We start from the raw sequence: 22,185 nt of genomic DNA on the forward strand, positions 1-22,185 counted from the left end.
TTTTGTGCCCCCCAACACCTGAGAATAAGTTGTGCAAAATGAGGAACGAATGCAAATCTGAATATTGTATTCAGCTCCTCTTTGCATAGAATATAGTTTATCGTACACAGTGTAGAAATGTGGTTTTATATAAGTGCATATTACCCTGACTCTATAACATCCTGGTTTATCCTGTCCTGTCCTGCTGTACTCCTTCCCAACACTCCAAATCATGGCTTGGATGATGGGAAGGAAATGTTGTATCTGAACCGACTCACACAGAGAGAGAAATGTGCACAAAGGAATCACTTGATCAGTTCATATCCAATTATTTAATATAAAGTTTATATGTTAAATGAATGCATATGCAGCACTGTAATGCATACTGCTCAACCGTCCTGATTTAAGCTGGACATCCTGGACACTTCTGATTGGATCTCAGAATGTCCCATTTTTTTGGTCCGGTATTCTGGTGTGGGTCAGCTGGGGAGGGCCTGGGTGCTTGAAGAGCCAGTGTGGTGTAGTGGTTAAGAGTGGTAGACTTGTAATCTGGTGAACTGGGTTCGTGTCTCCACTCCTCCACATGCAGCTGCTGGGTGACCTTGGGCTAGACACACTTCTCTGAAGTCTCTCAGCCTCACGCACCTCACAGAGTGTTTGTTGTGAGGGAGTAAGGGAAATGAGATTGTAAGCCGCTTTGAGATTCCTTAGGGTAGTGATAAAGCGGGATATCAAATCCAAACTCTTCTACTCTTCTTCTTCTTGACCTCTCCCATGCCTTCTGATTCTTCCCTACAAATTCCTTCTCTCCCCAGCTGTTTTTCACTTAGCTAGGCCTACGTTTGGTTTGGAGTCTGGATCATAGCTGTCAACTTTCCCCCTTTTAAATGGGAAATTCCCTTATTCCGAATAGGATTCCTCGCAAGAAAAGGGAAAAGTTGACAGCTATGGTCTGGATGGTGAAGAATAAATTTACAACAATCTGGGAAGGATCAGCTCCTCTTGCAAGTAGCAGCATAATGCAGAAGACCATAGGAAGCTTCCTTAAACCTGAGTCAGACCACTGGGCCCATCTAGTCTACAATGACTACCAGCAGATTTCCAAGATTTCAGACGGGACATTTCCTGAACCTGAGATGTTCTCTGCGTACAGAACTTTCTTCTTTGCCCCTGAGCTCTACATAGAATTCTAGAGTTGGAAGGGACTCTGAGAGGCATCTAGTCCATCCCCATGCAATGAAGCAATCTTTAGCCCAATGTGGGGCTAGAACCCCTGACCCTGTGAGCCTCATGCTCCACTGACTGAGCTATCCCATGTCTATTCAGAAGTAAGCCTCACCAAATACAGCGAGCTCACTCCCAGGTAAGTACATATAAGATTGTAGTCTAAGTGCCTATCTTCTTCCTGCATTAACATTTCTGTCATGGGACAGACCCCTGGTCCATTCACCCAAGTATTACCTAGTGTGAGTGATGCTGGTTCTCTACTCTAGAGTCTTAGGCATGGGTAGGCAAACTAAGGCCCGGGGCCCGGATCCGGCCCAATTGCCTTCTAAATCCGGCCCACGGATGGTCCGGGAATCAGCGTGTTTTTACATGAGTAGAATATGTGCTTTTATTTAAAATGCATCTCTGGGTTATTTGTGGCGCATAGGAATCCATTCATTTTTTTCCCCTTTTCAAAATATAGTCCAGCCCCCCACAAGGTCTGAGGGACAGTGGACCAGCCCCCTGCTGAAAAAAGTTTGCTGATCCCTGGTCTTAAGCAAAGGTATTTTCCAGTCCTGCTACATGTGATCCAATTAAACCCAGATGCCAGGGATAAAACCTTCCACGTTTGAGATTTTGCTACTTTGGAGAACCCCTTTGCAGCTCATATTAGGCTGATGTTTTCATGCACACACAGACCCATTCAAGTGCATGCAACAGAGACGTGGGCAGGAATTCTGTGTGCAAGACATAAAGAAATATCCCTGCTCAGACTGGACAGGCAAAGGAAGAGCTTTCCTTACATCTTCTGCAGTTTTGGCAAAAAGTTCCAAAATGTGAACATTTTGCCTTTTTGCACATTAATTTTTTTAAAACTCTGATTTTAAAGTTTGTGATGCATGCATGCTTTGAACCATGTGTGCAAGTGCAAGACATTTAGGATGGCTAAATCCCCACAGCTAAAATATGGAGCCTGCAGCCCACTGAGGGGCAGATTTCCTCCCTCAAATGCATCACAGTGAACACTCTTATCCAAATGCATCCATCATTTCATATCTCTGCATTACAGAAAGTGAGCAACCTCCCTCCAATCATTTTTCAAATAAATTTGTCTTTTTCATTTTCCTTACAAAGTGCAAATAAAGTTTTGATCATCAACTTGCTCACCTTCTGCCATGCGAAGGAGACCTTGTGGAGTGAAACAAACATAATTTACAGTGACATCTGATACATGTCTACTCAAAAGTAAGCTTCATTGAGTTTAGTGAGACTTGTTTCTCAGTAAATATACAGAGAAATTGCAATGTTAGGCCGCAAGGTCTTAGGCATGAACCCCACAGAACTCAACAGGACTTACTTCTGAGTAGACATTATGTAGGATTGTGCTGTTAGCTTGCAGAGCATTTTTGCAAATAGCCATTTTCAGAGGGAACATTTCAAAATGAAGGGTAACATGGGAATGTATGTATGAAATGTACAGGATTTCAAATAGAAGGGGTCTGGATTCCAAAAACTAGCCAGAATTGCACATATAATTAAGAATGTCAGGGATCTTTCAATTTCTCTGAAAGGTTCATATTCAACTTTCAGGAATATAGTTTTTGGTTGCTGTGTGTGTGTGTGTGTGTGTGTGTGTGTGTGTATGACAGGACTGAAGGAGAGACATATGCAGAACTGAGTGTTTCAGACAAAACAACACAAAGCAAAGCAAAACGAACAAACAAACCAACAAACGATAGCAGCACAAACCACAGTGAACCACACCATATTTGCCACTGAAATAGTACCAGTATCAAATAGATCAGCTCTCTGACACTCACACTCATATCTGCACACCTGAACATACCGCACCTTGAAAAACTGACCATTCACTCAGAATTTCACTTAAGCATCAGCATTTGAAATTCAGAATGTGAAATGTAACCATGTAAATTCGAGAAAATGCATGTGGATCATTTCCCCAAATTTCTCTTCAGCCCTTGCTGCCGTCCCTAACACAGTGCTGTCAATTTACATGACAGCTTAATGAAATAGATATTCCCTGCTATGCTTAAAACATATTCTGCTAAGTATCGCAAGTTTGCTTTGAAAGTGCTCATAATCAAATTTAATGATTACTTACAGCCAGGTACTGTGGCGTAAGTCCTCCAAGACCTGTAAGATTCCCCCAGGTGGCAGTGTTGAGCTGTTGCATTTGTTGCGCCAGCTGCTGTTGTAAACGTCTCTGCTCCTTGTCCTTTTGGGTATCAGCAAACTTCACGACTATTGGTGAAGAACAGCCCTGCGATTGGACAGATTGGTGGGAAAAAATTCATTCTAGCATACATTTACATGAGTCTTTTTTCTTTCTTTTTCTGTTTCCCCGCCCACAGAACCATGTTGAGATGACCTGTATTAATTTAATTGATTAAATGACTCATGTAAAGGTGTGCAAAAGTTTGGATTTCTATGCAACTCAACAGCGAAAGAGGGAATGATTCGGAGTGCTTGATACGCCCTGCATTCAATAGGACACTCTTTAATATCTTTTTAGAGATAGCATTAATATATTGTTTAAAGTGAGCATTAGTTGAATGAAAATAGTTTAATTAAATGAAACTCTGTTTTGAGGAAAAGCTAGTTCTGTTATGTATCGTTGGTTCTGAAGAAGGGAGGGAGGGAGGGAGGGAGGGAGGGAAAGAAGGAAGAATGAGAAAGTTGTAGATTTCTTGTTATACTTGAACTTGTTTGGGAGGGGAAATCTGGTTAATGCGAACTATAGCTAGAGGAAACTATGGTTCGTGATCCTGGCTTGCTCACTTACTTTAAGAGGTGGGGATCCTGCAGCCCTTGAGATATAAAAAATAATAAAATTTCTTCCAGTAGCACCTTAGAGACCAACTAAGTTTGTTATTGGTATGAGCTTTCGCGTGCATGTAGAAACCAGTAGGAGAACACTTCAATCTCTCAGGACATTCTATACAAGATCTCAAAGTACAGTGGTACCTTGGGTTACAGATGCTTCAGGTTACAGATGCTTGAGGTTACAGACTCCGCTAACCCAGAAATAGTACCTTGGGTTAAGAACTTTGCTTCAGGATGAGAACAGAAATCGTGCTCCGGCGGCAGCGGGAGGCCCCATTAGCTAAAGTGGTACCTCAGGTTAAGAACAGTTTCAGGTTAAGAACGGACCTCCAGAACGAATTAAGTTCTTAACCCGAGGTACCACTGTAGCTGTCTTATTACAAAAGAATTTCAGAAATAGACTGGAAAGAGAAGTTGCTGAATTGCAACTTATTACCAAACCTAAAACCATGGAGAGACCTGGTCTGAATAGAGACATTGGATTCTTATCTCATTATACATGATAAAACCATCATGTATAATGTTTTTAGCCATCTCACCCCTTGCTTGGACTGGGTGTCCATCAATATGCAATGATACCCAGCTCTACCTCTCTTTCAAATCAGAACCAGTGAAGGCGGTGATGGTCCTGTGAGAGTGCCTGGAGGCAGTTGGAGGATGGATGGCGCCTAATGGATTGAAGTTGAATCCTGACAAGACAGAAGTACTGTTTTGGGGGGACAGGGGGCGGGCTGGTGTGTGTGGGGGACTCCCTGGTCCTGAATGGGGTAACTGTGCCCCTGAAGGACCAGGTGTGCAGCCTGGGAGTCATTTTGGACTCACAGCTGTCCATGGAGGTGCAGGTCAATTCTGTATCCAGGGCAGCTGTCTACCAACTCCACCTGGTACGCAGGCTGAGACCCTACCTACCTGTGGACTGTCTCGCCAGAGTGGTGCATGCTCTAGTTATCTCCCGCTTGGACTACTGCAATGTGCTCTACGTGGGGCTACCTTTGAAGGTGACTCAGAAATTACAACTAATCCAGAATGCGGCAGCTAGACTGGTGACTGGGGGTGGCCACCGAGACCACATAACACCGATCTTGAAAGACCTACATTGGCTCCCAGTACGTTTCCGAGCACAATTCAAAGTGTTGGTGTTGACCTTTAAAGCCTTAAACGGCCTCGGCCCAGTATACCTGAAGGAGCGTCTCCATCCCCATCGTTCAGCCCGGACGCTGAGGTCCAGCGCCGAGGGCCTTCTGGCGGTTCCCTCACTGCGAGAAGCAAAGCTACAGGGAACCAGGCAGAGGGCCTTCTCGGTAGTGGCGCCCGCCCTGTGGAACGCCCTCCCATCAGATGTCAAAGCGATAAATAACTACCTGACATTCAGAAGACATCTTAAGGCAGCCCTGTTCAGGGAAGTTTTTAATCTGTGATATTTTACTGTATTTTTGGTTTCTATGGAAGCCGCCCAGAGTGGCTGGGGAAACCCAGCCAGATGGGCGGGGTACAAACAATAAATTATTATTATTATTATTGCTTTTTCCTGTAAGACCAATTGCAGTCGTTAACAGTCAACAGGTTTACCACACCTATCAGCCAATCACCCATACCCACCACCCTTCTGAGTAATACCCCTCCCTAACCTCTCACTATATATCAGGGTCTGGTGACTTCTGTTTCAGTGTATCTGAAGAAGTGTGCATGCACACGAAAGCTCATACCAATAACAAACATAGTTGGTCTCTAAGGTGCTACTGGAAGGAATTTAGTTTTTGTTTCGACTACGGCAGACCAACACGGCTACCTACCTGTAACTAGAACCCTTGAGATATTGTTAGACTCCAACTCCAGCTAGTCCCAGCCACCATATCCAGTGGTCAGGAATGCTGACTGTTGTAGTCTAGCAAAATCGGGAGGTGGGGGAATAAACTCCACTCTGTGGTTTAGACTAACTGGAGAACCCAAGTTCAGATCTATTAGGGAACTCTGGTTGGTTTAAAACCAGAAGTAGATGCCTGCTGCACCCCACAGGAGTATAAAAGAGGGGAGAGTGTGCAAGTACAAGGCACAAGCAGGTTTGTTCATGTAACGCCAAACCACGGTTTAGTGTTACGTTCAAAGTGCCCCAAAGGTTATACAGGCTGAAATCCTGCATCCTTTTCCTTGGGCACTGTGCCGTCTCTTTTGGAAGTCTAAGGTTGCAGTCTTAAGCAGTCGTAATGTCAAGTAAACTTTTTAAGGATTAAGCAACAGACCATGCAAGAGAAGTTCTGTTCTTTCTTTCCTTTCACCACCAAAATTAATAAACAAAGCGTGCTTTTCACTGAAGAGCTCCATAGTAGAACGATGATCAATTTGACAATAAAAAATTATGAGATGAAACTGTGGCGATAATTTGCCTTGTGCAGAAGCAACTCAGCGATATGCTGGCGTTCTAATTATTATGTGTAGGAATCGATGGTTTGGGGTGGGTGGGTGCAATCACAACTGTGCAGAAACATCTATTTTAATGGCAATGGATTGCACCCTGGAATCTCACAGGATCACATCTGCTTAAATGACTGTAGGAAAATGTAGTTTTTTCTGTTTTGGAGGTGGGGTAGGGGACAAGTAAAAATTAGGTGCACAGAGGTGATCAAACAATGGTCTGTAAAGATTACAGAGACATCATCAAGGCATCATCATTGCTTCCTCCAAGCAGTTTAAAGTTTAATGAAAAAAATATTTTCTTGCATTCACTATATAAATTGAAGCTGTTTCCCCTCTTCCCCCAGTTTAAATGAAAGAATAGGCAACATGGCAAATTTGGATTCTGTTTCATGTCAGGTTTTGTAGGAGATACAAGCAGCTTACTGCGTACTCCCAGTACACAGATGAATGAATAGGACTCTTAAAATCTCTTTCAAACGAAGCAGAAATAAATTTCAAGGACAGGAATATGAGATAGCAGTTCAAGTCTACAGTCTTTCAGCTCTGAGCTCCACATGACAGCCAATATTGTATTTATGAATGCTAACTGGCAGTAAATTGTATAAAACAATATTGCAGCATTTTGTGACTCTATAATCCGACCCCGCTCCCCCCCAGTCTGCTTCATATTTCATCAGGGCAGAATTTCAAGAGCACAAACATCACAAAGATTGAAATCATACACAGCACAGTGGCTTTGTATCGGAAAATAATTGTTATTGCCCTAACTAATTTGTTCCATGATAAAAAAATAAAATAAAATTAGTTGCCTTCGACTAATGAAATAATTGAACATAACTTCACATATATATCTGTCTGTCACACATATATATGCATAGGGGATTAAATAGCAATCTAAGAAGCCATTAACTTTTGGGGAAACTTGTTCCTATGAACATTTTCATTCTCATCATTTTGTATTTCGTGTTTGCACTGAAAAATACATTGTGGAGTGTACTGAAGAAGTGAAAATAATGAAATCAGGGACAGAAAATAACGTCACTATTTCAGTTGAAACCTGATTGCATAATATATAATCTTCCATTTGAAAAGAATTCTCTTTGCATTAAACATGAAATCAAAGTGCCAGCGGCATTATACTTTCTGGTTGAGTGTCCAGATTTAATATTAGCTATTGAAAGTCAACTCTTTTACCATAATAGTGTTGACATTAATAACCAAGGAAGGGATAACATAATAGTATATTGACCTAAACCAATATATTCTCTCCTCCCGCCATCCTATTCACTATCTTAAGATGAGCAGGTATTTCCCCATTTTATAATTTTACAGTTTTCATCTGTCTCCATCCCATTAATTCTTTCTCTCTGTCAAATTCAGCCTTTGTGCTTTTCCTTTCAGCAGTACACGGAAAACCATTTCTGAGTTTTCTTTCAGAAGACATTGGTATACTCTCAGGAGTTCCGCCCATTTCTGAAGATAGAAAGCAAAGGGAGAATTGACAACACGCTGGAACATTACTTTAAAAATCTATCATCAGACATAGATGAAATTCATAAGAACACACCAGGTCTTTCAAAGGCCACGTTAAAAATGGCACCCCATCCCATTCACATTATGTTTTGGCCAAGTCATAACTGTCAAGTGTCCCTTATTTGAAGGGACAGTCCCTTATTCCAGCGCCATGTCCCGCTGCTGTCCCTTATTGATGGATGTCCCTTAAATGATGTCCCTTAAATTTCAAAGGAAGCAGCTCCTCTCCCTCCCTCTCTGCCGGCCAGGGAGGAGGGAGGCTCCAACTGTGTTGCTTGGCTGTGTTGCTCACCCAATAAGAAGTCTCAGAACGACTGGGGGGTGGAGCTTGCATCCCTTGTGTGTGGCTAGTTAATGCAAGCTGAGGGTTTTTTTGAATGCTGGACGCCATTTTGTTGCATGTGCTGCTGCAAACTTTGCGTGCAAAGCCATGCCGGGGAGCCATCTTAAGTTGAGGCTGCATAGGCCTTGTGGTGCATGTGATTCAGATTCTATTCAGTTGAACCTCTGGTTACAAAGTTGGTTGGATACTGTTCTTGAAGCTACCAGCATGAGTTTGACCAGACTGCAGGAGGACAGGAAGACTGGAGTGCCTGGAACAGGTGAGGCTGCAGGCCCCTTATTTTGGCTGCTGGTCCCTTATTTTCAAATCTGTAAGTTGACAGCTATGGGCCAAGTTTCCTCATTGGTTCTGAAATGGCCTGCTCATCCTCTAACACTTTGAAGCCAAAATATGGGGTGCCACTTTCCCAGACAACATCTTCCTGTTTTTTAGGGCAAGAGCATGGTGGCCGTTTTGATTATCTTGCACAATTTCATGCCACGGTCCCCCTAGCACTCTCCAGATGTTCTGGGTGATAGCTCCTACCAGGCCCAGTCACAGCTGCTGGCTAGGCCTGAAGGGAGTTGTAATCCAAAGTGTCTAGAGGGAGCCAGGATGGCAAAGTTGCTTTAAGAATTAGGGGTTGTGTGCAGACTTTGAAGGTGGACAGGATGCTGAAGGGAAGAGGAGAAGTTGGGACAGTTCCACTGTGCTTTGTGCAAGCCTGTTGTGCTATGATCCTGGATGGTTACAGGTAACTTAATGGCCACTTTGGCACATAAGCGGTATATAAATTAATATCAATAAACAAACTTCCATACCTCTGAGGTTCTAATACATTCCTATTTCAAATCTTCTCCAACCAGGTTGGGTTCAGGGGCCTCATTAAATTAGGTCAATATACCCCTCCCCTTTTCTCTCGAGGCAATACATAATAAAATGTGTATTGCTAACATTACAAGATTTAGGACACGGAAAAAGAGGGAGGGTGTCTCATTGAACCCAAAGAGGTTTCTTTTTTTAAGTTCCTGGGTTGTTGTTTTTTATATCAATGTGTGTGCGCAGAAACACTTTTCTATTTAAATGCCATTTAATAGTGAAGACAATTGGGTTCCTTTCTGTGGCAGGAGTCACATCTAAAGATGTAGACTCTCAATGCCTTAAAAATGAATAGCACTGGAAAGAAAAACACATTGATTATAAAATATCAAAATAATCTCAACTAAAGTCAGGAGAGATCGGAAAGACAATAGCTTTGCAATGCCAATATCAATATTTCTGGAGAATACAGAAGACAGTGACATTTCCATGCACTTTTATATTTTTCTTTGCTCATTATACAAAGCAGTTCAATGACACAGACACACTGTTGGGATTCATTTTAGTACCCAGCATGCTTTGGGAAAGTAGAGCATTGCAAAAGGGGAGGGGGATATTATTCAAGGAAACTGAACAATCCTCATTTGAAAAGAAAAGAGAATACAAAAAAAGCAAGAAACAAGTGCACATAACACCATAATGCTTTTTTAGAGGAGATAATCAATACACAGATACAGTATACATAATACAATATAACATGCATTCTCAAATGATTAAATTAGAAGATCCAGAATAAGACATAGTTGACTGGTGAGGCTCTTTTGTGCAAAATTCTGAAAGACCATGACATAAATCACAGACTGGGGTTGGGGGAGGGGGCACCTTTATTTAGGCAAGTAAACACTTTCAGTGCAAGCCAAAGATGGAGTAGATATTTGCTCTCTCTCTAGAGAGACTAGTAATTTGTTGTTTTCTGACATAATTTGAATTTTCATTGGGTAGCTACAGTAATAGATGCTTGTATGCAGGGTGAGGGATGCCCAAACCCCGCCCTTTTCCATGTCGCTTGACCAGTACAAATTTTTGACTGGAGCAAGGATTGTTTAAAATAATATATACATGTAAAGGAAAATCCAGTGTGTTAAATTTATACGTAGCTTGCCAGATGGGCAAAGTGGTATTTCAACGAACTATATTATTATCTGTTGAATGCCACCATATTGTGAACTAGCAGCAGAGAGATCATCCTACATTCTCAGACAATTAAGGGAAGTAAATGTCAGAGAGATGGGGAAACAAAAGAGCGGAGGGAGCCGGCAGAAGTTTAAGTCTGTGATTGTCATGCGTCTGATCTTCTCCGGGAGAGCATGGCTTTGCATTCTCAATCATTTGCACAAAGAAAAACAAAGAAAGGGCAGATGATACAGTACTGTACCTCCATGGTCTGAGACTGGTGCATGGCTTTGATTGCATTCTGTGCCATTGCCCTTGTCGAAAACGTGACAAACGCACAGCCTGTGGGAACAAGGGGACAGGGAGCAGGAAAGACAAAAAAACAACAAGACAGAAGGGTTGGACGCTTGTTAAACCAACACAGTCTACGAGAACGGCCACAAGACGACACTGTTCTCCGTAGTACATAAAATTAAAAAAAAAAAATAACCAAACCGAAAAAAGAAAAGAAAAACCACTTCTCTAATTTATTTGGCTCAGCAGAATGCTGGCCCACTGATCTGACCATAGATTGGTAGGGTGGGGAGAGGAGGGAGGAAAGGAAAGAGAAAGAGAGAGGAAGGAAGGAAGGGGGGGGGGACTGACTTTGGGTGAGAAAAACGACAGCAACGCATTGGGGGTGTTTTCCCTTCACCCTTCTAAGCATCAGGGCTTGAAAACCAATGATGGTCTTTTAGATGTATCTCCTATTCCTTGTCGGTCGTTTATTTAAGATGTCCAGGAACTTAGAGGTTATTTGTTTAAAGCCACGGTGAAAAGACTGCTTGCTTCATGGACGGACACATGGTTTAGTAACCGAATTAAGCATTGACCAACGACACAGCAAAAATTACTGTATAGATATGGTGCGTTTATAGCTTAAAGTACTAGTGGGGAGCTGGGCTCTGGTCTGCGGCCGCTGCTTTTGCAACCAGCACTTCACTACGAAAGTTTCAAGTTGACTACACTTTTTAAGATTATACATGGTGTGTGGGACTGAGGAAGAGGCATAAGTTACATTACTTTAAATAATTCCCAAACTATTGTCAGTCAACTCTGCAAGTGTAAGTGTGTTTGGGTGGAGGAGATTTTGACTCACCCCAAAATAAAACACTGGTAGCAAATGCTTACCAAAAACAATACATGACCTTAAAAGCTAATTGGTCTGATCCAGGCCATCACATTTGCTCAAGCGTGCTCATGTGTACGCAAAGATGGGAGCTGGTTGAAACACATAAATAAATGCAAAGAGTTTCGCCTGTTTCCGCATCGTGAATAGAAAATGACAGCCATAATTCCAGGGGAAAAATAGAAGGCTGCCAGCCTGGGCGAACGGATAAAATGATTCTCCATGGCACTTTATCAGTCTGACTAGCTGCATGGTGGCAAGCATGATCAAACAAACGGACTGCACTGAATGTACCTAATTTGGCACATATTTCTGAAAGAGCCTTTCATTTCCAGTGTTTTGCTTCAACGCCACTCGTCTTGCCACTCTTTCCCTAACTCTTGGCTCATGCTTCCTTGGCCTCCACTTTCCATGCCGCCATTTTATTTTATTATTATATATGGTGTTATGATACCACTGACGACATCATGGCATTGCATCGGATGAGATGATTTCACAAACGTGTAGAAACAAAATCATGTGGGTTGCGAAAGACAATTGTGTTAAATGGCAGTACAGTGGTACCTCGGGTTACAAACACCTCGGGTTACAGACTCCACTAACATGGAAGTAGTACTTCGGGTTAAGAACTTTACCTCAGGATGAGAACAGAAATCGCGTGCTGGAGGCGTGGCGGGAGTGGGAGGCCCCATTAGCTAAAGTAGTACCTCAGGTTAAGAACGGTTTCGGGTTAAGAACGGACGAATAAAGTACGTAACCAGAGGTACCGCTGTACAGGTCAGGGTTGGGGAACTTTTTGCTTCTCTCCCTACCCCCTTGAGGGTTGCATTCTGTCTGGGTTCACATGCTGGTAGTAGGCAGGGCCAGTGCCCAAATTGGGTCTCTCTTTTTCTGCTGCGCCCATCTCTCTCTTTCTCTGTGACATCCCTTCTATCATCCCTTCTTCCTTCTGCTAGGACAGGAGCAGACCACTCTTTCCAGTGGCTTGAACTGGTCACTTGCCAAGAAGGCTTCAGAACTGGGCCCGGGGCCCTTGCTGTTGTGCCAAGGCCAAAGGTTTCCCACCCTTTGCGTAGGCGAAATGAAGCTGAGGACAGGGAGGACAAAAAAGGAGGAAAATGGTATTGAGAAGCAGAAGCCAGGAAAATGAAAGGATGCTGAACAGCGTTAAAACAGTGGGGGGGGGGCATATACAAATGGGCTGGAAGCGTGAAGGGTCCTACATTTGGACTAGGCATGGGCAACCCTGTGTACTTTGGTTTCTCTCTGTTTTTCATTTTTCCCAGTCTTCAGTTTAGTTTTCCACATCAGTTTGCTGGTTTTTAACAAATTTGCCAGCATTTCAGCGCCAACTCCTCCCAATATACACATCTTTTGTGCACAGTTTTGCCCGATGCACACATTCTTGCAGGTGATTTTCTTCAATTTATAATGCATTTTACACCCTTGTGCAAATTAATTGAAACAAATCATGTTTTCTATCTGTACTCAAAATGAACACAAAAAGTCAGTTGATCATTATGGTGTCGGAAGCCTGCAGCCAATAGAAGGAATGATGCGCTTGCCACAATATATGGAGGTTCTACAAAAGTGTGTTATTCCAGAGCTGGAAAAGAAGTATCCTGATGGTACTGGGATATTGCAGCAGGACATAGCCCCCTTTCACACATCGAAAGTGGTGAAGAAATTCATGACACAGCAGCAAATACAGGTTGGCCAGGGAACTCCCCGGATGTAGATCCCACTGAGAACTTGTGGGCTATATGCAAAAGTCACTTCTGTGCTGCAGACTGTACGACTATGGAGAAGCTCATTCAGGCGCTGATTCAAGAGTGGTACAGGGATCCAAAAAACAACAGTGACTGTTCAAAACTAGTAGACTCCATGCCAAACTGTGTTCAAGTGCTGCGTAAGTGAGTTTTTCCTCCCCAATAAAAATAGTGGCGGTCATATCCGTTACTAATGTACGTATATATGAATTTTATACATGTATATGTGAGTTTTGTACAATAAACTACATTGTTTGTTTCAATTAATTTGCACAAGGGTGTATATGCTTCACCACCCCCACTAACATATGGATTTTTAAAATGCACATATCTCTGTAAACATAATTTGGTTGGAGAACCACATCACAAAATGGGGAAAGGTGCAAGCTTTGCAGAATAGCTGTGTTTCAGTTTGCATATCACTTTGGAAATCCAAACCATGTGGTTAGGGTTCCTCCACACAAAGAGGTATCCTGATTGGCCCAGCATTCTCCCTTGCGTGGAGGCATTGATTCATGCGCAGGGTCACTGTACCGCTTCTGTGTAGCCAGCAGGAAGCTTGGCTGGGGAGGGCTAGCCAGCACAACACCTTGATCACTAAACACGTCTTTTCAAGGTGTGAGTGGATTCATGTGAAGCCCATTAATGTGGATGTTTGTCAATGCATTTATTTTCCAGTAATTCGTGTGGATGCATTCAATGTGCTACCTTTGAAGGGAAAAGTGAAATTCTAGAACCCTAGATAAATGTTAATAGACCTATTCAACATCTCTTGGATGGCTAGATGATTTGACTTCAGACATCCTGATGGTATAATGTCCTTTTCAGGGACAAGATCACATAGATGTTATGTAGAGACTGAAGTTTGGATCTGTTGCTGTGTGAATGCTAGAAATACTGTATTTTCTGGCGTATAAGACTACTTTTTAACCCAGGAAAATCTTCTCAAAAGTCGGGGGTCGTCTTATATGCTGGCTACAGCAGCAGCTCCTGCAGCTAACTCCCTACCAAAGGGTAAAACGACAGCAAACTAAATCAGAGGACACCAAGCTCTCTAGATGAAGCAGAAATATGCTTGAAAATTGGCCCCAGAAGCCCCTGACCACTGGGAAGTGGAGCGGATTTCCGAGCCGGACTAGAGACTGGTTTTTTAAAATTTTATTTGGTGTGCGTTGGAAGAGGGGTAGTCTTATATGGTGAGTATATCCCAAACTCTATATTTTAACTGGAAAAGTTAGGGGGTCGTCTTATATGCCCAGTCGTCTTATATGCTGGAAAATATGGTATTTTTGGAGGTCTAATAAGGACCAACTTTGGAATATAGTGTAGCTTTATCCCTAACTCCAAACAAAGGACATTTTCACATGTTCAGTCGCCAGCTTTCATGTGACAACTGATAACCAACCTATGACTGACATTGCAAACAACTAGACTTCCATGGTTGGGCAGTTGTCTTGGGTGTGCACCGTCAATGGCTACCTAACAAGTGCTTGCTGCAAATTTCACTTGTTCAGATTGCAGAAGAGATCAGTGCACCAAACATTTGAAAGAGGCACTGGGTGAATTAACTGCCCAACCCCACCCCAAACAGAGATAACTTTCTTCAGAAGCAAAGAGAGTTGGTGCAACTTTGATGCCTTGGAATAAGGTATTTTAAAGTGAACATTGCGCTCCATGCTTGAAAATGTGTGCCACGAAAGAGCATCATGCTCATGACCTAGATGGAAGAAAAGACAACAGCGGAATGACAGGCCTTGGTGGGACAGAATTTGCCCTGTTTGTACCAAATTCTGTAAATTGTGGAGATCGATTTTAATGCTGCTCAGCTGGCTTTCACTTTTCACTTAGCCTTGTATTTAAGCAATAATCTGGTAGACACAGGATAGAGGAAATTGCATGCAGGCGAGTGTATGGGATTTCATGGAGGAAAGTAAGCGAGGGGGTGAAAGAGATTTAGCATTCTGCCGCTTCCTCTGTTCCCAGCATAGAAAGGCAGTGGGTTGCTACAAGAGGGCAGAAATCTCCATCCGACTTCTGCCAGCAGCCTAGTAAAAGATTTTGCAGGCCAGTAAATGTCTGTGAACTTATTTACACGTCTGCCTTAGTTCTAACTAATAAAAACGTCATTTGAAATTTGCATTTGTTCTTACATTCTCCAAAGGTGCCTCCCACAAAAAGCGGATGCGAAATAGTGCAGATTCAAGATGATTTCACAGCAATACTGAGACATACTAAAAGCTTAGCTATCATAGCTTAGCCTCATTTTGCTTGTGATCTCTATTGACTTTAAAAGTACATTGATTTTTTAAGCTTTTTTTTTTTTAGCCTGGCATTGTTTGGAAACTTGGGTTTTTGTTTTGTTTTGGGAGAAAAATAACAGCATGTTCCACTCAATTTCACCCAAACATCATCATCATTATTATTACTACCGCTAAAACTTAAAAGGTTTCCAAATGAAGCAAATCTAAATACACAGACAAAGGCTGAAGCACATTTTCATTATAGACCTGAGGCATGAAAGTTACAGCAAACCAAGACTATTTTTTAAAGTTTCAATATTCTTGCCCCCGTGGTCAATCAGCAAAACGAAGAATATATTTTACAGTCAAACAGACTGTTTTATGGAAAGCAATATGTGAATCTAAAACATTGCTGGTTTTAGTTTTGTTTCTGTTTGCATCTACCTGGAAAGAATATCAAGTCATGAAGACATTAACATTTTAATTGAACAGCATAATGGTCTGGTGCAAATGCAGTTCTGCCACCTTGCAAACCATAGCTTGCATATCAGAGCCAGTGTCAGGTATGTGCCCTCCCTCTTTGGTCTACTGGAGTGCCTTGACATTTTACAAAAGTTGGCAGTGTATAAACACTACTATTTGTAAATAAATAAGCAAATAAGTAAATAAGTAAGTAAATAAGTAAATAAGTAAGTAAATAAATAAATAAATAAGTAAATAAATAACCAACCAACCAACCAACCAACCATTGTCAAGCTTAACCAGGTGTCTTTTTGACCAGGGTTTGCAAAACTATTTCAAACCATGATTTCAAATTCTGGTCAAAGGAGGGGCTCCCATACCATGGCACTAAGCAGTGGTTAAGGTAAAACAAGGAAATGGAAGGGAGGAGTGGATTTTTTCCCTGGAAAGTGGGAGAGGTGTCTGCATTGCTGAGATTGGCTCTCCATTTGTAAACTATGGTTTGCAGTATTGCACCCACACTGGATCACAGAGGAAGCAATGCTTGCTTGAACTCAAAGCTATTATGACATTATCTGATTAAATTCTATCAATGCATTTTAACATCATACACTGCATTTTATTGCAAACATTAAAGTCCTCAGCACCAGGGAGGACAATATCCACGTAGGAATAAATGGCATAGCTTAGTACTATCATCAAATTTGAATATTAAAATTATTTACTAAGAGATTATGCTAATTTGTATTTTTCTGATACAGCCGATCGGCTGGTCATATTTTAACTGTTTAGACACATGACAGGTTTCTGCAGGTATAATCCAGGAAACATTTTTGGGGGGACAATTAAAAATATTCAAACAAATTAACAACTTTCTATACATAATTCTAGACAAATAGGTGTAGTAGTAAAATGGTAAATGGTCTACAGTACCTCGGCTAGACTCCATATTGAGGCTGTGCACTAAAATTAAAGAGGTCCAAATTTACCATCAGTCTCAAAATCATCTATCTTCAAAACATTACTCATTATAAGCAGATAAATAAGGGTTACCCATCTTCGTTCTCTCAGCTGCAGCAAAGTCGTTACACAAGGTAAAGGCTTTGATGCAGCAGCTCCCAAGTTATCCAAGCAAATTGTCCACTATTTCCCCATCTTCCCAGGCTTTCCCCTTCCCAGGTCTTGAGGGTTGCTCCTGCTCTCTGCTCCTTGGCACTTATGAAACAGCTAGGCACTGCAGTCTCTTACGTGGGCTTGCCCCCTCTGTTCGTTCCTCTAGAGAAACAAGTACAATTCTGTATGATTTCCTTAGAGCAATGGTTCTGAGCAGCAGACTTTGTACCATTGATGGTAGGGTGCAATCACCCCCAAAGGCCGCTCAAGAAAAACGAACTCTGACCACATTTCTGCTCATCTCATCCGCAGCCCCATGCCCCAGTTTTCCAACAGGCAGATGGAGTAAATAATATATCTATCCCAAGTCTTCTCAAGAGCATGGGGATTAGTATTCCCTTTATTCAAGGAAGGAAGTGATGGGTACATGGAGGAAGACAACAGCAGCATGTGGAAGTATACGGGGCAGAGGGGGCGCATGTGTGGAGACAATTAAATGATTTACTGGAAAGGAAACAACACTGGAGAGAAGCAAATTGACTGGTTACAACTTCTGACAAAAAGCCACAATCCACACACAGGCCAGATGAGGGAACATCTGAGAGTTGGGTACATGTTCCAGCATCCATGTGGAAGACACTTGAAATGTGGTCCATGTAAAAGTTGCCTCACTCTGTGGCCACAACAAGTGCTGTGGCTCACAGTGCAGGCATAGCTGTCAACCGTCCCTTATTTGGCAGGAAATTCCCTTATCCCCGTGCCATGTCCTGCTGCTGTCCCTTATTGATGATGTCCCTTAAATTTCCCGGATTTCAAAGGAAGCAGCTTCTCTCCCTCCCTCCCTGCCGACCAGGGTGGAGGGAGGCTCCAACTGTGTTGCTTGGCTGCGTTGCTCACCCAATAAGGAGTCTAAGAACGACTGGGGGTGGAACTTGCATGCCTTGTGCCGATCAAATCGGCCGTGTTGCCTGGGGACTCGCCTTTGCTCAGTGCTTCCCAGCGGAGAGGTGACGGTGGTTTTCCTTGCTGCACCCCCTTTGCCGGTTTGCTGTGCTGTGGGAACCACCGCTTGGGCTTCGTTTGGCTGCTGGGCTGGCTGGGCTTTCTGCCTTTGGCTTGGGAGCTGGTTGACTAAAATCCCTTATTTTGGCTGCTGGTCCCTTATTTTCAAATCTGTAAGTTGACAGCTATGAGTGCAGGTTGCCACCATCATGTTGAGAATGATCATGGACATTGCTGGTGGCCTTCATGCAGAGGTGACCAGTCACGAGCTCTTCCACACGGTATCCTGTAACATGCAAGCCAGACTGAAGGTAGGTATGCCTAGCTCCAAGAACCAGCCTGGGGCACAACTTCCTGACAGGGGGCAGCTGTAGCCTTAGATCTGCTCTGGCAGCTCCTGCCCAGGTTATAATTTCACTATGAATTACAGTCAGCGTGTGGGACACAACTTTAAAAGAGGAAAGAAAGCATTAAGGAGGAAGTAGTTTGTTGACGAAATAGTTACTCCAGCTATTTCCCCCTTTTGCCTAGGAATTTCACTCCATGGCAAAATGACACGCAATACTGGGGCACAGGTCTGCTACTCAGGATAATAATAATAATAATAATAAATTTTATTTATATCCCGCCCTCCCCAGCCGAAGCCGGGCTCAGGGCGGCTAACAACAATAAAACAGTACAAAGGTACAACATAAACAACATTCTAAAATCATTCATTATAAAAATTAATTAATTCAAGCCACTAGCAACCATTGGGCCAGAGCTCTGCGAAGATTGTCGAGGGAGGGAGTCAGGCTGTGCCCTGGCCAAAGGCCTGGTGGAACAGCTCTGTCTTGCAGGCCCTGCGGAAGGATGTCAAGTCCCGCAGAGCCCTGGTCTCTTGTGACAGAGTGTTCCACCAGATCGGAGCCACAGCCGAAAAAGCCCTGGCTCTAGTTGAGGCCAGCCTAACTTCTCTGTGGCCTGGGACCTTCAAGATGTTTTTATTTGAAGACCGTAGGTTTCTCTGTGGGGCATACCAGGAGAGGCGGTCCCGTAGGTACGAGGGTCCTAGGCCATATAGGGCTTTAAAGGTTAAAACCAGCACCTTAAACCTGATCCTGTACTCCACCGGGAGCCAGTGCAGCTGGTATAGCACCGGGTGAATGTGATCTCGCAGTGAAGACCTCGTAAGGAGTCTCGCTGCAGCATTCTGCACCCGCTGGAGTTTCTGGGTCAGTCTCAAGGGCAGCCCCACGTAGAGCGAGTTACAATAATCCAGTCTGGAGGTGACCGTCGCGTGGATCACAGTGGCTAGGTCAGGGCGAGAGAGGTAAGGAGCCAACTGCTTAGCTTGGCGGAGATGGAAAAATGCCGCCTTTGTTATAGCTGCAATCTGCGCCTCCATGGAAAGGGAGGTGTCGAAGATTACACCCAAACTCTTAACGGACGGTGCTGGCACTAATTGCGCCCCCGCAAGAGATGGGAGTTGCCCCCCCAATCCCATATCGCCCCGTCCCAGCCACAGGACCTCTGTCTTCGAAGGATTTAGCTTCAACCGGCTCCCACGTAACCATCCAGCCACAGCTTCCAAACATCTGGTCAGTGTGTCTGGGGCCGAGTCAGGATGGCCATCCATCAACAGATAGAGTTGGGTGTCATCGGCATACTGATGACAACCCAGCCCAAAACTCCGAACAAGCTGGGCGAGGGGGCGCATAAAGATGTTGAAAAGCATCGGGGAGAGTATCGCGCCCTGAGGTACTCCACACACCAAGGAGTGGCGCGATGACAATTCCCCCCCAAGCGCCACCCTCTGTCCCCGACCAGAGAGAAACGAGCGCAGCCATTGAAGGACTGTGCCCTGGATCCCCACGTCGGTAAGGCGGTGGTCCAAAAGTTCGTGATCGACCATGTCGAAAGCTGCTGATAGATCTAAAAGAATCAGCAGCCCTGACCCGCCTCGATCCAGCTGTCTACGAAGGTCATCTGTTAGGGCGACCAGAGCCGTCTCGGTCCCATGACTAGCGCGGAAGCCAGACTGGAATGGATCCAGAGCCAATGTTTCATCCAGAAACCCACCAAGCTGTTCAGCAACCGCTCTCTCAATCACCTTACCCAGGAACGGAAGATTCGAAACCGGGCGGTAATTGGATAGATCTAAAGGATCTAATGATGTTTTCTTTAAGAGCGGGCGCACCACTGCCTCCTTCAGTTCCCCTGGGAATGTCCCCGTGCCAAGGGACAAATTGATGATATTCCCCAGGAGGGCCCGCACCTCGTCTGGACACGCTCTAATCAGCCAAGACGGGCACGGGTCGAGAGGACAGGTGGTGGGCTTTCCAGCTCGGAGGAGTCTGTCCACATCGGCTGGGGATATCTGGTCGAAGTGGTCCAATACTGGACCCGAGGACAGTCGAGGGGCCTCCAGTTCCTTTATTGTATCCAAATTGGCAGGGAGGTCATGGCGGAGCGACAAGACCTTCTCCGCAAAAAAGCTCGCAAATGCCTCACAGCCGTGTGTCAATTTGTTATTTAAATTTGGCTGCCCCTCAAGGGACGTTAAAGACCTGATTATGCTAAATAATTGCGCTGGGCGAGAGCTAGCGGATGCAATGGAGGCCGAGAAGTATGACTTCTTAGCAGCCTTCACCGCCATCTCGTAGGTTTTCATAAAAGCCCTATAAGATGTTCTTGAGGCTCCGTCACGGGCACCCCGCCATACTCGCTCTAGCCGTCTGAGGTCCCGCTTCATTTTCCGAAGCTCCTCGGTAAACCAGGGAGCCCGGTTTCTGCGGGGTCGCAGAGGGCGCTTAGGTGCGATCTCATCGATGGCTGCCTGGAGCTGGGCATTCCAGCCCTCAACAAGCTCAGTCAATGAGTCGCCAGGGGGAGCAAGGTCCCGCAAGGCTTGGCGGAATCTCTCGGGGTCCATCAGCCTCTGCGGGCGAGCCCAAATTGGCTCGCCACCTAAGCAGGGTGGGGGTGGAAAGTCAATCCTGGCTTTCAGAGCGTAGTGATCAGACCATGGCACCTTCGTCGGAGGAGACATGATCACATCTATACCGACGCCAAAGATCAAATCCAGCGTGTGGCCTGCTTGATGTGTGGGGCCCGAAACAAACTGGGAGAGCCCTAGTGTCGCCATGGAAGACACCAGGTCCAGAGCCTGTGAGGAGGGAGTGGCATCGGCATGGATGTTGAAGTCCCCCAATACCAATAGGTTAGGGAACTCCAAGGCCCAGCCGGCCACCGCCTCCAGCAGGCCTGACAGGGTGGCTGCTGGTGCGCTAGGTGGCCGGTACACCAGCCAGACAGCCAAGCTCTCCTCGGAGCCCCACACTAGGCCAACACATTCAATGCCGGGGATCGATGGCGATGGTAGAGCCCTGAAAGGACAATCTTCCCGGATTAATAATGCCACCCCTCCCCCCCGGCCCACAGTCCGCGACTGGTGGAGGACAGAGAAACCCGGGGGCGCCATCTCTCGTAAGGTAACTGTTGCCCCTTCGCGCACCCAGGTCTCCGTCACACAAGCCAGGTCGACCCCCTGCGAGATAAAGAAATCTCGCAGGGTGGCGGTTTTATTGCCTATAGACCTGGCATTGCACAGCACCAGTGACGGAGGTGAGTAATCCTTGCTCACCCTACCCTCGTCCCTCGGGATGGGGCGCAGATTGGAAAGGGTACGAGCGTATCCATATCTCGATCCCAGCACTAGCCTGCGATCTCTCTGAGCTCTTCATAACATCTGATGGAACAGATCTCAGTGGTCTCAGGTTCAATCCTCAGCATCTTCAGATAGGGCTAGGAAAGACTCCTGCCTAAAACCTCAGAAAGCCCCTGCCAGTCAGAGTAGGGAATACTGAGCCAACTGGGCCAGTGTCCTGACTAGGTATAAGTAAGTTCCCCATTTTCTTCCTATGTTTAGTCTTACCTGTGCTGTTACCCCAGCCCCTGCCTTCTGCCAGTGGCAGCCAATGGTATGGTACAGGGATGGAGCCATGATACAGGTACATCTAACTGAATCTGACTTCTTTTGGCAGTAACCCCATGTCTTGTATGGCTTGTAGTTCTGCTCTCCCCACTAACTTTCTTAGTATATGCTGAGCTGGCATACAGAAGGCCAGAAAAGCTTTAGCAACGTGCAAAACGACA

General features: G+C 44.5%; 1 protein-coding gene across 29 annotated transcripts in view; it reads right to left on the bottom strand.

The window, feature by feature from the left end:
* Positions 1-22,185, bottom strand: part of CELF2 (CUGBP Elav-like family member 2) — a 543,470-nt gene that overhangs the window by 46,561 nt on the left and 474,724 nt on the right. For 16 of the 29 annotated variants that reach the window (XM_082238976.1, XM_082238999.1, XM_082238980.1 and 13 more), the window contains 3 exons: positions 16,867-16,896; positions 10,557-10,636; positions 3,311-3,469 (listed from right to left, as the gene is read on the bottom strand). In XM_082238976.1, the coding sequence (XP_082095102.1) occupies positions 3,311-3,469; positions 10,557-10,636; positions 16,867-16,896 (269 nt within the window). The remainder of the gene's footprint in view (positions 1-3,310; positions 3,470-10,556; positions 10,637-16,866; positions 16,897-22,185) is intronic. The other 13 variants (XM_082238982.1, XM_082238990.1, XM_082238994.1 and 10 more) reach the window with 1 other exon arrangement.

This window comes from Podarcis vaucheri, assembly GCF_965113315.1.
Source record: "Podarcis vaucheri genome assembly, chromosome: 10".
Taxonomy (NCBI): domain Eukaryota; kingdom Metazoa; phylum Chordata; class Lepidosauria; order Squamata; family Lacertidae; genus Podarcis; species Podarcis vaucheri.